General features: G+C 35.5%; 1 protein-coding gene across 6 annotated transcripts in view; it reads left to right on the plus strand.

The window, feature by feature from the left end:
- The window catches only part of BTBD8 (BTB domain containing 8), a 93443-nt gene that overhangs the window by 42177 nt on the left and 35563 nt on the right, over window positions 1–15703 (plus strand). For 5 of the 6 annotated variants that reach the window (XM_045801796.2, XM_045801794.2, XM_045801795.2 and 2 more), the window contains 2 exons: window positions 5775–5864; window positions 15440–15520. In XM_045801796.2, the coding sequence (XP_045657752.2) occupies window positions 5812–5864; window positions 15440–15520 (134 nt within the window). In that variant the 5' untranslated portion in view covers window positions 5775–5811. Of the gene's footprint in view, window positions 1–5774; window positions 5865–15426; window positions 15521–15703 lie in introns of those variants that run through there. The other variant, XM_087866104.1, reaches the window with a different exon arrangement.

Below are 15703 nucleotides of genomic sequence, written 5' to 3' on the forward strand. Positions count from 1 at the left end.
CTGTTCTGGTATCTCCTTTTACTTTTTTTTTTTTTTAACTTTTTAAAAATTTTAGATAGGTTCCATGCCCAACATGGGGCTTGAACTCACAACCCTGAGATCAAGAGTCACATGCTCTACTGACCAAGCTAGGCAGGTGCCCTCATTTTACTTTTTCCCTAATGACAGAGGATCTTGAGGATCTTTTCACATGATTATTTGCCATCTGTATATCATTGGGAGTTTTTTTGTTCGTATCTTTTGCTCATTTTAAAAGTGGGTTGTTCGTTGTCAAATGTTGAGTTTTAAGAGTTCTTTTATATTTTGGGCAGAAGTCCTTTATCTGAAATGTGATTTGCAAATACTTCCTCCCTGAGCCTTGTCTTTTCATTCTCTTAACAGTGTCTCCTACAGAGCATAAGTTTTTAATTTTTTTGTTGAGTTAAAATTGACATGTTATATTTGTTTCAGGTGTTCAACATTATCATTCAATATTTGTAGACATAGTGATCACCACACTAAGTCTAGTTACCATCCATCACCATACAAAGTTACAAAAAAAACTTTCCCCTTGTGATGAGAACTTTTAAGATTTACTTTTTTGGCAGCTTTCAAATATACAATAAAATATTACTGACTGTAGTTGCCGCGCTGAAGTTTTTAATAGAATCCAGCTTATCAGTTTTTTCTTTTGTAGATTGTACTTCAATATTGTATCAAATTCATCACCAAACCCAAGGTCCTATGGTTTCTTCTGGAAGTTTAGGATTTTGTATTTTATATTTAGACCTCTGATCAATTTTGAATTAACTTTTATGTAAGTTAAAGGTTTGTATCTAGGTTTACTTTTTTGCATGTGGATGTCCGATTATTCCAAAACATTTGTTAAAAAGCCTATCCTTTCTCCGTTGAATTGCCATGGAGCTTCTGTCAAAACTCAGTTAACTATTTTAGTGTAGATCTATTTCTGGCCTCTGATCTGTATGTCTCTTCCTTCAGCAATACATGCTGCCTTGAGTACTGTAACTATATAATTTCTCTTGAAATCGGGTAGTCGGAATCCTCCAACTTTGTTCTTCTTTTCCAGTTTTGTATTGGCTATTTTTGGTTCTTTGCCTTTCCACATAACTTTTTATTTATTTTATTTTTTAAAAAGATTTTATGTATTTGTGGGGCGCCTGGGTGGCTCAGTCGTTGGGCGTCTGCTTTCGGGTCAGGGCGTGATCCTGGCGTTCTGGGATTGGGCTCCGGGTGGGGCTCTTCTGCTGGGGGCCTGCTTCTTCCCCTCCCACTCCCCCTGCTTGTGTTCCCTCTCTCGCTGGCTGTCTCTCTCTCTGTCGAATGAATAAGTAAAATCTTTAAAAAAAAAAAAAAAGATTTTATGTATTTGCGATAGAGTGAGGATGAGCGAGAGATTGGGGGGGAGGGGCAGAAGGAGGCTCTCCACTGGGCAGGGAGCCCCACAGGGGGCTCAATCCCAGGACTCTGGGATCATGACCTGAGCCGAAGGCAGATTCTTAACTGACTGAGCCACCCAGGCGCCCCTCCATATAAATTTTAGAATCACATCGTCAGTATCTACAAAGTAGCTTTCTGAAGTTTTGATTGGAATTGCCTAAATTTTTAAAATCATAAATTGGTATTGAATTTTGTCAAATGCTTTTCTGCATCTGTTTTAATGATCATAATTTTTCTTCTTTATTTTGTTAATGTGCTAAATTATATTGCTTGATTTTGAAATGTTAAAGCAATCTTGCATTCCTATAATAATCTCAACTCGATTATGATATTTTATTCACTGTATTTATTGCTGGATTCAGTTTGCTAATATTTTGTTGAATATATTTACATCTATATTTCTGAGAGAAGTTGACCCATAATTTTCCTTTTTCTGTAGTGTCCTTGTTAGGTTTAGGTCTCAAGATTATGTTGACTTCATAAAATGAGTTGGAAAGTATTTTTTCCTTTTTTTTTTTTCTTCTGATTTTATTTTTATTTTATTTTTAATAAAAATTTATTTGAGTAAGATTGATTTTCTATCTTCCTTAAATATTTATTTGCCTTTACTGGGGAAGTCATCTTGGCCTGTACTTTTCCTTATTAAGTTTTATTTTTATTCTTTTTTTTTTTTACAGTTAAGTTTATTATGTTTAGGAGTCACATATAATCAAATGCAGACAGTTAAATGTTCAATTTGATGAGTTTTTTTTAATTTTTAAAAATTTTTAAATTTTATTTCCACTGTGGTTATCATACAGTGTTATATTAGTTTCAGGTGTACAATATAGTGATTCAACAATTCTGTTACTCACTGCTCATCATGGTAAGTGTACTCTTAATCCCCCTCACCTACTTCACCCATCCTCCTCCCCTCCTCCCCTCTGGTGGCCATCTGTTTGTTCCCTATAGTTAAAAGTCTGCTTTTTGGTTTCTGTCTTTTTTTTCCTTTGTTTTGTTTCTTAAATTCCACATATGATTGGAATTATACAGTATTTGTCTTTCTCCAACTGTCTTATTTCACTTAGCATTATACTGTCTAGCTCCATCCATGTTGCTGGCAAATGGTAAGATGTCATTCCTTTTTTATATATTATGTAATATATACACCTCTTCTTTATTCTTTCATCTATCAATGAAAACTTGGGCTGCTTCCATAATTTGGCTATTTTGATAACACTGCTGTAAATATTGGGGTTCATGTATCCCTTTGAATTAGTATTTCTGTATTCCTGGATAAATACCTACTAGAGTAACTGCTGGATTGTAGGGTAGTTCTATTTTTAACTTTTTGAGCAACCTCCATACTGTTTTCCACAGTGGCTGTACCAGCGTGTATTCCCACCAACAGTGCATGAAATTCTTTTTCTGCATATCCTCACTGACATTTGTTGTTTTTCATGTTTTTTATTTTAGCCATTCTGACAGGCATGAGGTGATATCTCATTGTGGTTTGATTTGTATTTCCCTGCTGATGAGTGCTGTTGAGCATCTTTTCATGTATCTGTGGCCATCTATATGTCTTCTTTGTAGAAATGTCTGCTTTTGTCTTCTGTTCATTTTTAACTTAGATTGTTTGCTTTTTTGGTGAATTGTATAAGTTCTTTGTATATTTTGGAAACTGTTTGTTGGATATGTCATTTGCAAATATCTTCTCCCATTCCAAGGTTGTCTTTTAGTTTTGTTGTTTCCTTTGTTGTGTACAAGTTTTTTATCTTGATGTAGTCCCAGTAATTTATTTTTGCTTTTGTTTCTCTTGCCTCGTGAGACATATCTAGAAAAATGTGGCTATGTCTGATGTCAGAGTAATTAACTGCCTGTGCTCTCTTCTAGGATTTTTATGGTTTCAGGTCTCACATTTAAGTCCTTAATCCATTTTGAGTTTATTTTTGTATATGTGTGAGAAAGTGGTCCAGTTTCATTCTTTTGCTTGTAGTTCTCCCATTTCCCCAACACCATTTGTTGAAAGACTTTTTCCCATTGCATATTCTTGCCTCCCTTGTTGAGAATTAATCCCTGTCCAGATTAATCATGGGTTTATTTCTAGGTTCTCTATTCTGTTCCATTGATCTCTGTGTCTATTTTTGCCAGTACCATACTGTTTTGATTACTACAGCTTTATAGTATATCTTGAAATCTGGGATTGTGATACCTCCAGTTTTGTTCTTCTTCAGAATTGCTTTGTCTATTTGGGATCTTTTGTGATTCCATACACATTTAAGATTATTTGTTCGAATTTAGTGAAAAATGCTGTTGGTATTTTGATAGGGATTGCATTAAATCTGTAGATTGCTTTGGGTAGTATAGACATTTTAACAATATTTGTCCTTCCAATCCATTAGCATGGAGAATCTTTCCATTTGTTTGTGTTGTCTTCATTTTCTCTTATCAGTGTCTTACAGTTTTCAGAGTACAGGTCTTTCACCTCTTTGGCTAGGTTTATTCTTAGGTATCTTATTATTTTTTCTACAATTATAAATGGGATTGTTTTCTTATTTCTCTTTCTGGTACTTTATTAGTAGTGTATAGAAATGCAGTGGATTTCTGTATATTGATTATATGTTCTGTAACCTTACTGAATTCATTTATCAGTTCTAGTAGGTTTTTGGTGGAGGCTTTAGGGTTTGCTATGTACAGTATGTCATCTGCAAATAGAGACAGTTTTATTTATTCCTCATTAATATGGATGTCTCTTATTTCTTTTTCTTGTCTGATTGCTGTGGCTAAGACTTCCAGTGTTATGTTGAATAAAAGTCATGAGACTGAACATCCTTGTCTTGTTCCCGACCTTAGGGGGAAGCTCTCAGTTTTTCACCTTTGAGTATGATGGTGGCTGTGTGTTTTTTATATATGACCCTTATGTTGAGTTATATTCTCTCTAAACCTACTCTCTTAGGGTTTTTATCATGAATGGATGTTGTACTTTGTCAAATGCTTTTTTGGCATCTATTGAAATGATTATATGGTTTTTACCATTTCTTGTGTTGATGTGATGTACTGCTTTGATTGATTTGCAGTTACTGAACTGCCCTTGCATTTGCGTCTCAGTAATAAATCCCACTTGATCATGGTGAATGATTTTTTTAAATGTATTGTTGGATCTGGTTTGCTAATAATTTTGTTAAGGATTTTTGCATCTACGTTCATCAGAGATATTGGCAATTGCCTCAGTGGAAAAAGTTAACCTAAAACACTTGGGTCAGCTCTTTTGTCTTCTCTCTTATAATTTGTCTCAAAATCTACCATGATGGTACCTGATGCCTTCAAATCATTCTTGCTTTCTTAAAAAGAATCTATATCTATGTATTTATGTGTATGTCTATATCTATATTTGTCTCCCTCTTTTTCCTGGCTATTTTTAGGAGTTTTGGTCTGAGACAGCCTAGCAAGCCATTGCCAGAAGTATATTTTTCTTCTCCTTGTCCCTCTCCATTCTTCCATACCATTCTCCACTAGAATATAATGTTGTTCTGTGTATCTCATTTACTGCTATATTCCTAGCACTTGGTATAGTGCCCAGCACAAAATAGAAGTCAATAGGTATTTGTTGAATTAAATAATAAATGGACATTTTATGTGAGAAGATAGAACGGAAATTCAAAAGAAAATATCTTTCTTGTCATTTCTCACATCTAAGATATAGCTGTTCTTTAGCACAATTAGGTAAGTTCTGAGCTTGAACTCAGGACCCTTATGGTTCTAGTGCCTTTCTTATTGATACTCCCTTAAGATGTTAAATAACTTTTGTTCTTTATTTCTCCACTTGCAAATGATTTATTACTCTCTTACTCATGAAAATAGTTTCAATCATTTTTAAAGTTAAAGAGCTTTGAGGGGGGAAAAACTAAAAAAGATAAAAAGGACATTGGAATTAATGTTCTAGTTAAGTAATCAAAATATTTAGGTATATTGTGGTGCCTAGGTAGCTCAGTTGGTTAAGTGTCCAGCTCTTGATTTCAGCTCAGGTCATGGTCACAGGGTTGTGAGATCAAGCCCCATGTCAGGCTCCCCCCTGATATGGAACCTGTTTAAGATTCTCTTTCTTCCTCCTCCTCCTTCTCTCCTCCACCTCCCACCATACACATGCATGTGCTCTCTCTCTCTAAAAAACAAAACAAAATATTTAGGTATAAATGTAGATTTATAATTTTTATTATTATTATAATCCTACCAGTAAATACAAGCAAGACAAATAGATTATTACGTTTTAAGAGTTAAGATGAAGAGTTTCATAAAAAATTATATTTTGTATAGTACATAAATGTTTACCTGTGTTTTTTTCCTCCCCTTCCCTTTAGAGCCATTTTAAGTGCCAGATCTAGTTATTTTGCTGCAATGCTGAGTGGCTGTTGGGCTGAAAGCTCCCAAGAGTACATTATTCTTCAAGGGTAAGCATAATTTTTACAAGGCAGCTTGACTACAAATAATACTTCATACAAAGCACTTTTTATGAATTTGCTTTCCCCTTGTGTTCAGTGAAATGTTTCTCATGTTGAGTAATTCATCAAAGTACATCTTCTGAAAATGAGAGATAGTACGAAGCATTTAGTAATAGAGATAATGTGTTAGTCTTCTCAGACTGCTGTAACAAAATACCACTGCTGGGTGGTTTAAACAACAGAAATTTATGTTCTCACAATTTGGCAAGATCACAGTGCCAGCAAAGTTTGTGTCTTGTGAGAGCTCTTACCTAGGGTTGCAGACAGCTGGTTCTTTTTATGTGCTTAATGGCCTTTCCTTAGTGTGTGGGGGCATGGGGAGATGAAAAGAAGGGAGAGGGAGAGAGAGAACTCTGTGGTGTATCTTCTATAAGGACCTTAATTTAATTTAATTTTTAAATTTTTAAAAAATATTTATTTATTTGACTGAGAGAGAGCACAGGCAGGCAGAGCGGCAGGCAGAGGAGAGGGAGAAGCAGGCTCCCAGCTGAGCAAGGAGCCCAATGTAGGGCTCTATCCCAGGACCCTGGGATCATTATCTGAGCCAAAGGCAGACACTTAACCAACTGAGCCACCCACGTGCCCCAAGGACACTAATTTTAGGGCATTAGGGCAGAGCCCCGCCCTATTACCTCATTTAACCTTAATTCCTTTTAAGCCCCATTTCCAAATATAGCCACATTGGAGGGTTAGGCCTTAGTACAGCAATTTGGGTGGGCGGGGCTGTAAATACTCAGTTTGCAAAAGGTAGTTTCTTTTCTTCCTTTTTTTTCTTAAAGAATAATTTGGATAGGTATGGCTTTCATTGACCTATCATGAGGCAATGGTAAATCTACACAATGGTGGCAGTTTATATTGCCAAGATAGTTATTAAGAGATGAACTAGTATCTTAAATGATAAAAAGGAACCTTTTTTGGTTACAGATGATCCCTGTGAGATTCTGTAGTATGGGGGAGGGCTTCCTCAGTAGGAAAATTGCCTGGGAGTTTGAGGGAACCTCTCAGCCCTGCATCTCAGCCAGAGGTTTGGGTGTGGAATTGTGATAGTGGCAATTCCATGACAATGGATGCGCAGAAAACTATAAATTCTTTCTTGATAAATTCTTACCATTTATTTGTCACCCTGGCCTATGATCTTGATTCTTGGTTGTAGTCATCTGGTTCTCTAACTAGAACAGATCTTCAAATGCCTATCATTTAGTAATTTCTCACTCTATAAAAAATGGAATTTTGAAACATTATTTATAAGAATATATAATGTCTTTTTGTTCTTTTTTTCATATTTTATTCATTTAGTAGAAATGAAACACATGCAAAAGGACCCAACCCGATTTTCTTCATACTAGGGCCTTTTGAAGGTTATGTTTTAATTATACTACTATAGTTTCAATACACATATCTCAATGTATTTTGCAACCTGTCTTTTGGATGTAGTTTCAGCAGCTGCCACCATTAGTAATTTCAATTATGTATCCCTGGGATCATGTGGATACCCTTATTACAGGGTGTTTTTTAAAGAAAAAAAAAAAGACTAATGAAATAGTAATGGGAAAATAACGGAGGGCGTAAAATCGCATGTAATCACCACTTTTTACTTGATATTACTACTAAAATGAACTTCCTCTCTAACTAATTGCTCCTCCACACATATATATGGCAGGTTGTTTTTCTTCTGTTTTTCCTGTCCCTCACTAATACAGCATTAAAACATTACATGAATTGCTTTGGTGATGTTAAAAAAAATAATATTTACATCTAAGTAATCCTGTTTCCCTATTTTCCCATCTGAGCTGCTTTTTAAAATTTATTTAAACAAATTTTAATTGAGATGTTATTGATATTTAACATTGTATTCCTTTTAGGTATACAGCATAATGATTTATATATATATATTACAAAATGATTATCATAGTAAATGTACTTAATATCCATCCCTATGGATATAACTATGTATAACATAGTTATACATATTTTTCTTATGATGAGACTTTTTAAAATCTACTGTCTTAGCAACTCTCATATATACAATATAGTATTGTTAACTACAGTTACCATGCTGTAAATTATATCCCTAGGATTTATTTGTCTTACAACTGGAAATTTGTACCTTTTGAACACCTTCACCTTTCGCCCACCCTCCTACCCCCTGCCTTTGGCAACCAGGTAGTTTCTGATTATGGAAGATTTTATATGCCAAGCTAAAGAGTTTATTATCCTGTGGGTAAAAGGAATATACGTATAGACGGAGCAGTGAAATTTTATCATCGCTATTGAAAAACAATCTGAAAGATGTATATATTCTACTGATAAGATCTCTTTCTTCATGATGAATTTAAAATATCCACTGAATATGGAAAGGAGAATAGTGCTAGTAGAGGCCAGAGTCTACATTGATATAATTTTGGAAACTTGTCCAGGGACTGTGTTTCAGGTGTTTTAGACATCATTTTAGAGAACTGTCAATCCACTCTCATTAGAACTGAATTCAATAGAAATTTAAATGGAGAGATAACAGTAGTTTAACTCAAAATGCAACTTTTGACATTCATTAAAAATCACATGATTCTGTGCAGTGAGATAAAAGTCAAAAGAAGAGTATGATAACAGGATCTTATTCTACAGCAGGGGTAAGTAATTTACAGAAAGCACATGTCTAATTTTTTTCCTGGAAGAAATCTTAGTCCCTTGTAGGTTTAGTGACAGTTTTTATTATCTGATACCTATTATGTAGCTCTTTCTTCCTTTCTCCAAATAGATTCTGTCCTCAGCAGTAATAATACCTTATAGTAACATAACACCATGTATTTTCTGGGCTTCTTCCACATTTACTATACCCTTTAATTTTTAGAATCAGTCTTTCAGAGAGCAGGTGTATTCATATATTGCAGATGAAAACAAGATCAGTTAAGTTAAATATCTTCCTGGAGTCACCTGGTAAATAAGTGTCTATACTGAATATAAATCTCATGGTTTTTGATACTTAATTCAGTGCCCATTCCAGCACAGTCACTCTTAAAGAATTTAAAAAGTTTTCCATTGGCATGGGAACTCTTGAGGTAGTGCAGACTGCTCTTCTACTCCACTGTTTAAATCATTGATTTTCAAACTTTATCTCATAGGACCTTAAAGTTCTTGGTAGGTATGTTAGGGAACACATGGCATGAAATTGGGATCTGAGGGGAAGACTACATGGGAAGGGGCACTCCTTCAACCAGAGTTGTTCCACTTTTATCTGTTTTATATTGTTTAAGATGACCTCTGAGTTTAGCTCTAGGAATAAAGGCTATCCTTAATCATCCCTCATGAGTGATCAGATTAAACATTCAAAACCCCCAGGCTTTTAAAGGTAAAGCCTATTTATTAAGAGGTCAGTAGACAAGAAAGAAGTGGGTACCATCAACTAGTGGTCTCTACTCCCTTACCTGTAATTTTCCATCCTTGATTATGATGGATATGATGGATAAATATCTCCTGTTATAATGCGTCTTGACTACCACTGACCAACCTTAATAGCTTGCTCAAGGAAAAGCCAAATATAAGTAGCCAAACTTGTTTCAGAGTTGTATTTGGCTTTCCCTTGAACAAGCTACTAAAGTTGGTCAGTGATAGACAGAGAAAGACAAATATCATATGATTTCACTTATATGTGGAATCTAAAAAACAAAAGAATAAACAAACAAAAAACAGAAACAGACCCATAAATACAGAGAACTGGTGGTTGCCAGAGTGGGAGGCCATGGGGGATGGGCAAAATGGATAAAGAGGAGTGGGAGATAAGGCTTCTAGTTATGGAATGAATAAGTCACAGGAATAAAAGGCAAGGCATAAGGAATATAGTCCGTGGTATTGTAGTAGTGTTGCACAGTGACAGGTGGTAGCTACACTTGAGGCCAGCACAGCATTAACATACAGAGTTGTTGAGTCATTGTGTTGTATTCTTGAAACTAGTGTAACATTGTTGTCAACTATACTAAAAAAAAAAGTGTCATCCAAGTAACAAATACATTGTAGTAGTGCCAGCAATGATCAGGCTCACTCCCGTTAACGGTAGTTTCCCATCACTTCCTTGTGGTAAGCAAGGCTGTGCTCCTGACTGGTTCATCCACCTGGAGCTGCTAGATCAGCAGTGGAGGCTCACTCCTCATTCGCTTATTCACTTCCAGTGCAAGCACATTGGAAATAAGGATACATTTCTTTTTGGCTCAACTGTTTTATCATGTTTGATAAAGCAAGGTTTTCTAACACTAAAATGAAAGAAGAAAGTATCTCCTGACAGATACTGGGTTTTATATACGTCCATTATTATTATCACATAATATGTTTGCTTTTTCCTCTTGTATCACATATCAAATTGGCAGTGTCAGATTACAACCTAAAATGTTATTAGTAAACATGGGATGTAAAGCTGTGGGAAGGCTAAAGGGAATTTAGGAATTTTGAAGCTAAAAGGGATTTTAGGAATTTTGCTTTTTTAAAAAAAATCACACCTTTTGGGGCACCTGGGTGGCTCAGTCGGTTGAGCAGCTGGTTCTTGGTTTCAGCTCAGGTCATGATCTCTGGGGCTGTGAGATGGAGTCCCTCACCAGGCTTCCTGCTCAGCGGGGAGTCTGCTTGAAGGATTCTTTCTCTTCCTCTCCTTCTGCCCCTCCTCCCACTCCTGCACACGCGCGCGCGCAGACGCGCGCGCACACACACACACACACACATACACACACACTGTCTCTGTCTCTTTAAAATAAATAAAGCTTTAAAAAAATAAATAAATCACACCTTTTAGGAATTTTTATATTGTAACAAAGTAATCTACAAAACAAATTCTTTCTTCACATTAGCTTATATTGTAAACCTGGGTAGATATTTCCATGGATAACGTAGTATAGTAGAAAGATCACGGACTTTGGTGTCATTATAGGCAGTCCAACATCCAGCCCTAACTTGCTACGTGAATTTAGGGACATTGCTTACTTTCCCCAAGTTTCCTGAGGTTATTGAAAGGATTAAACAAGATAGTACTTGGTATGTAATATATAGTATGTATTGATATTTATCTTTTCTTTTTTTCCTAGATTAGATTATTCTCATTTTCTAGAGAGAAATGGGTTCAAGTAAGGGCAATTACTAATACCAGGACAGTGATGCCTGCTTTGCTTGATCAGCAGCCCTTTTTGGAGCTGTGCCATTGTTGCATGTCAGCAGGATGTTTTCTGCAGTAGATTAGAATGAAATCCTGTCTGTCCTTACAGAAAAGAATCACAGTGTTTTTAATGAGTTGGTAACTCATAGACGTAATGCACGTGATATTTTTCAAGAGGGACAGCCTTCAATAAATTGAGGTAGGAATAGTCGAGTCCCCTAATCCTAGTTCTACCTATGCCCTGGTGTTGGGAGGTGGAAGGAAGTTCTCCAGTTTTGGTGGAAGAAGGGGGAAATTTTCCACATCCTGCGCAGGAAATTGAACCACAGCCAATATTTCTGGAGCTCCACATATTTACATTTTATGTAAATAGAAGTCTTTCAGGGGTGGCTTGGGCTTTGGAGCATAAATTTGAATTTTCTCATCTCCTCTGGAGATTCCTGGGATTGCACTGAATTTTCAGGATGATCTTTTGAAATATTAATTAGATATATTTCTCTTCTGACTAAAATTGTTCAGTGCCTTTTTGTCACAGTTAGAATTTAAACCCAGATCTTTACCACAACCTGTAAGACCCTGTATGATCTGGCCCCTCGGTTTTTTCCATACTACCCCACCTAAAGTAACTATAGCCCAACTCTCCAGTTACCCTCTTTTATATTATCCTGTTGTGTTATTTTCATGGCACTTTTCACCATTAAAATTGTCTTCTTTATATATTTGTTTGTATATTTACTGTCCATGTCCTCCCTCTAGAATGTAAGCTTCTTGTATCCTCAAGGTCTAGAACAGAGCTTATCATTCAATAAATATTAAATGTGAATGAACTAACTTATGAATGAGTCCTTATGTTACTTCAGCCCACACACAAAGAATCCTTAAACTTTAGGAAGCACACATGAAGCACAGAGATTTTAGTAGATAAGGTACATGTTTATTCTCTGGTCTTAGAGCTCTAATAGATTTTTCTCCCTGAGTATATGTAATGTTTTCATCTCCTAAAAGCTTTTATTCTGATGACATTTAAATGGAGATAGTGCTTTCAGTCTTTCCATCTAAACTGTGGGCTATTGAAGTGATTTATTGTTTTTCTAGGCCAGTTGATTATGTCATTATAAATACTTTTAGTAAAAATAGAAATGACTTACAACACTGTAATGAGAATGCAGTTTAGTAAAACATCTGTAAAACTGCAGGAAAATGGTTTCTTGTCATTTTTATAATATATATTGATATATATATCGGCTCAAATGTCTAGATTTTGCTATGTATTTTAATAAAACTACTTTTGTTTTTATTTAGTCATTATTATCTTTTGTTTAATTATGTCAAGTCTTGAAAGAAACTATTATTTAAATATAAATGACCAATTGTCATTAACAATAAGAATGGCTCTTGAAATTTTGAGGGAAAGTGCATGGAATAGTATACATTGTATTATGCTAGTGTTATAGATTAACAGACTACAGATAATGTGGCATCATTATTCTGAAATCAAATCTTCTCATATCCATAGTATATAAATAAGAATATGTAGAGATTTGACTTTTTTCCTACGTATTAAAGTACGGAGTTTTTGAATCAGCAGAAACCAGTACTTAGCCATAGTAGGGGCCAGTAAATGTGTATTAAATTAAATGAAAAATATTTGTATATTTTCAACTCAGTATTCCTCTGAAGGTTAGGAAGATGCCATAAGTGCCTTAATAAGCCATTCATTAAACATTCTTCAAACATTTATTGAGCATATGTTATATAAGACAATAGAATCAAACACCTTTCTGAGTCCCACCCTGTGGGACTACATTTCTTTTCTTCTTGCCTGCCTTCTTTCTTTCCTTTAGCAGATATTAGATAGTATGCTTAACAAACTGTAGGAATCTTATCAACACTGTTCCCATTGATTCCACTGCAGAGCTCCAATATTGTGTGGGGGAAGAAAATTCTTCTCATCCTGGGGGGTACTGAATCAATGCTGACATTCAGCTGCTACTAGAAATGCAAGGATAAATCTAAGATACAGCCTGCCCCAACAGAACGCAGTCTAGAAGGAGAAACAAATGTGTAAACAAAGATATTACAAGTCAGTTTGATAAATGTGATAATGGAGACATAGTATACTGTACAGCTTAAGAGCCTACACTTTGGAGTCAGTTGGCCTGGGTTTAAATTATAGTGTATAACTAGACATTTGGTCTTGGGCAAGTTCTTTAATTTCAGTTTTTCATTTATAAAATAAGACTAATAATATCTGTTATTGAGATATTATGATGATTAAATGAGCAAATGGCATTCAAAATACTTATTAGTTCAGTAACTGGCTCATAAGTGTTCAGTAAATGTTAGTTATTAGTTTACCATTCAGTGATTTTTTTTTTTTTTTTTTGGCCTTGGGGACATTAAAGAAACAATCAGAGATAAAGAGCCACATGTCTGGTGTCTGAAAGATGAAATAAGTAGAGAGGGGGAGCATTTTAAACAGTAAACAGATGTACTAAGGCATAGATGTATAAGGAATTATAAGTAGTTCAGGTATAGGAAATGAGTAGTTCATTTATCTTGGAACAGCTGCTAGAGAGGGGGAACTAGAGGTCAGATGATAAAAGAACACTATATACCAAGCTAAGGAATTTGGACTTTTTTTCTATGGGCTATGGAGAATTGTTGAAGGGTTTTCACTCTAATAGCAGTGTGGGAAATGGAATATGAAGAGATTATTTCAGATAGGAAACCGCATGAGAGAGAAGATATAATCATAGTACAGATGAGAGAAAATAAGAGGCTAACCCAGAGTAGTGAGAGGAGAAATAGATAGCAGAGGCTGAATTCAAGAAATTTTGAAGGTGTAAGTGATGGGATATAATGAGGGAGAGGAATAAGATGAATCTAGGCTCTTAGGTATGTAGATGATAATCTAGATGGTATTAGAGTTGGGGTGGGCAAATAATATACTTTATTCCTGTTCGGAATAATATGAAAGAACTAGCAGATGAAATAAGAAAACATTTCCTTTATTATTTTTTAAAGATTTTATTTATTTCAGAGAGAATGTGTGTGCAAGCAGGGGGAGGGGCAGAAGAAGAGAGAGGGAGAGAATCTCAAGCAGACTTCCCACTGAGCATACAGCCCTATGCGGGCTCCATCTCATGACCCTGAGATCATGACCCAAGCCAAAATCAAGGATCGGATGCTTAATTGACTGAGCCACCCAGCCACCCTAACATTTTCTTTATTATCAATAAAAACTGTTAAAGCAGTAAAATGTATGTTAATGCAAGAACCAAAGTTTACTTGCTTACTATATCCGTTCTATGACAACCCACCTGTCAATTTCAGAAGGTCTGAAATTGTACAGTAGATGCACTTCTTCCCAATCACCTCTTCACGCTTGTTCATCAGAGAAGAAAGTGAAAAGGAAATCCAATTACCTCTCATCTTGAGTTCCTCCTGACCAATGACCAGTGATTGTTGCCCATGAACCAGATAATTCAGTCCCCTTGGCACAGAGGCAGAGGGTAAGACAAGATGCAAGAAGCCCTGTAACAGTACTGTGAACAAAATAGGAACAGCAGAAAGAAGACGGAATCTGGGGTACTGGGGGAGGTAGGGAAGATGAATTCAGTTTGAGATTCAGTAGTCAGTAGGACATAAAAATTATCACTCCAGACTACTTCTTAAGTCATATCTTTACTTTTCATCTGTGTAATGGGATGTTGGTCAAACTAGAGCAGCTGGATAGGTATTACAAATTCAGAAATCTGTATAGCATAACAAGAATCTTTCTAGTGTATAAGGTTGTTTATCTGAGGCTTTAAGAAAACCAGAGGCCATTTGTCAGTGATGCTGGGGAGAGTGTTTCCTTAATGAGCAAGAGGTTGTGTTGTGATGTCTCAGATCCCTTCTAACTCTAAAAGTTCATTACAGGGGCTCCTGGGTGGCTCTGTCGGTTAAGCTTCTGCCTTTGGCTTGGGTCAAGATCCCAGGTCCTGGGATTGAAACCCTTTTCAGGCTCCCTGCTCAGCGGAGAGCCTGCTTCTCCCTCGCCCTCTGCTGTTTCCCGTGCTTGTGTTCTCTCACTCTCTCTGTCAAATAAATAAAATCTTTAAAAAAATAAAAAATAAATAAAATTTCGTTAACAGAAGATGCTCAAGTACCAGTGATTTGATAACATACTAATAACACTTTATAACATACAAAAATCTATAGCTACATTTATACGTAGTTTTAAAGTAATGGAATAACTGCATGGATGTTATTTGAAGAATATGTTTTTCAGATAAAAGTGAGATTAAAACTTTATCTTGGCTAAAATTTTATGAGAAAGTAAAATATCACTGATACCAGTTAAACCTTAATTATTTCTGTATTTGAATTAAGTTTTATTTTTCAGTATAAACCATGTGGAAATGAATGTTATGATGCATTTTATATATGGAGGAACTTTAGACTTTCCAGACAAAGCTAATGTTGGGTATGTATTACTTTTTAGTGATTTTAAAAATAAAAGTATTAATACTTTGTGGTTTCTGCTTTGTTAAGCTACGTTTTTGTATCAGTAAGTAAAAGCTTCACTTTTATTATTTTGCCATATCGTGTGTGTGCGTTGGGAATATCTAAAAACAATAAGTCACCTTATTTAGAAGAAAAGATGATC

This window comes from Ursus americanus, chromosome 12, assembly GCF_024610735.1.
Source record: "Ursus americanus isolate L20-20 chromosome 12, mUrsAme1.1.p, whole genome shotgun sequence".
NCBI lineage: Eukaryota > Metazoa > Chordata > Mammalia > Carnivora > Ursidae > Ursus > Ursus americanus.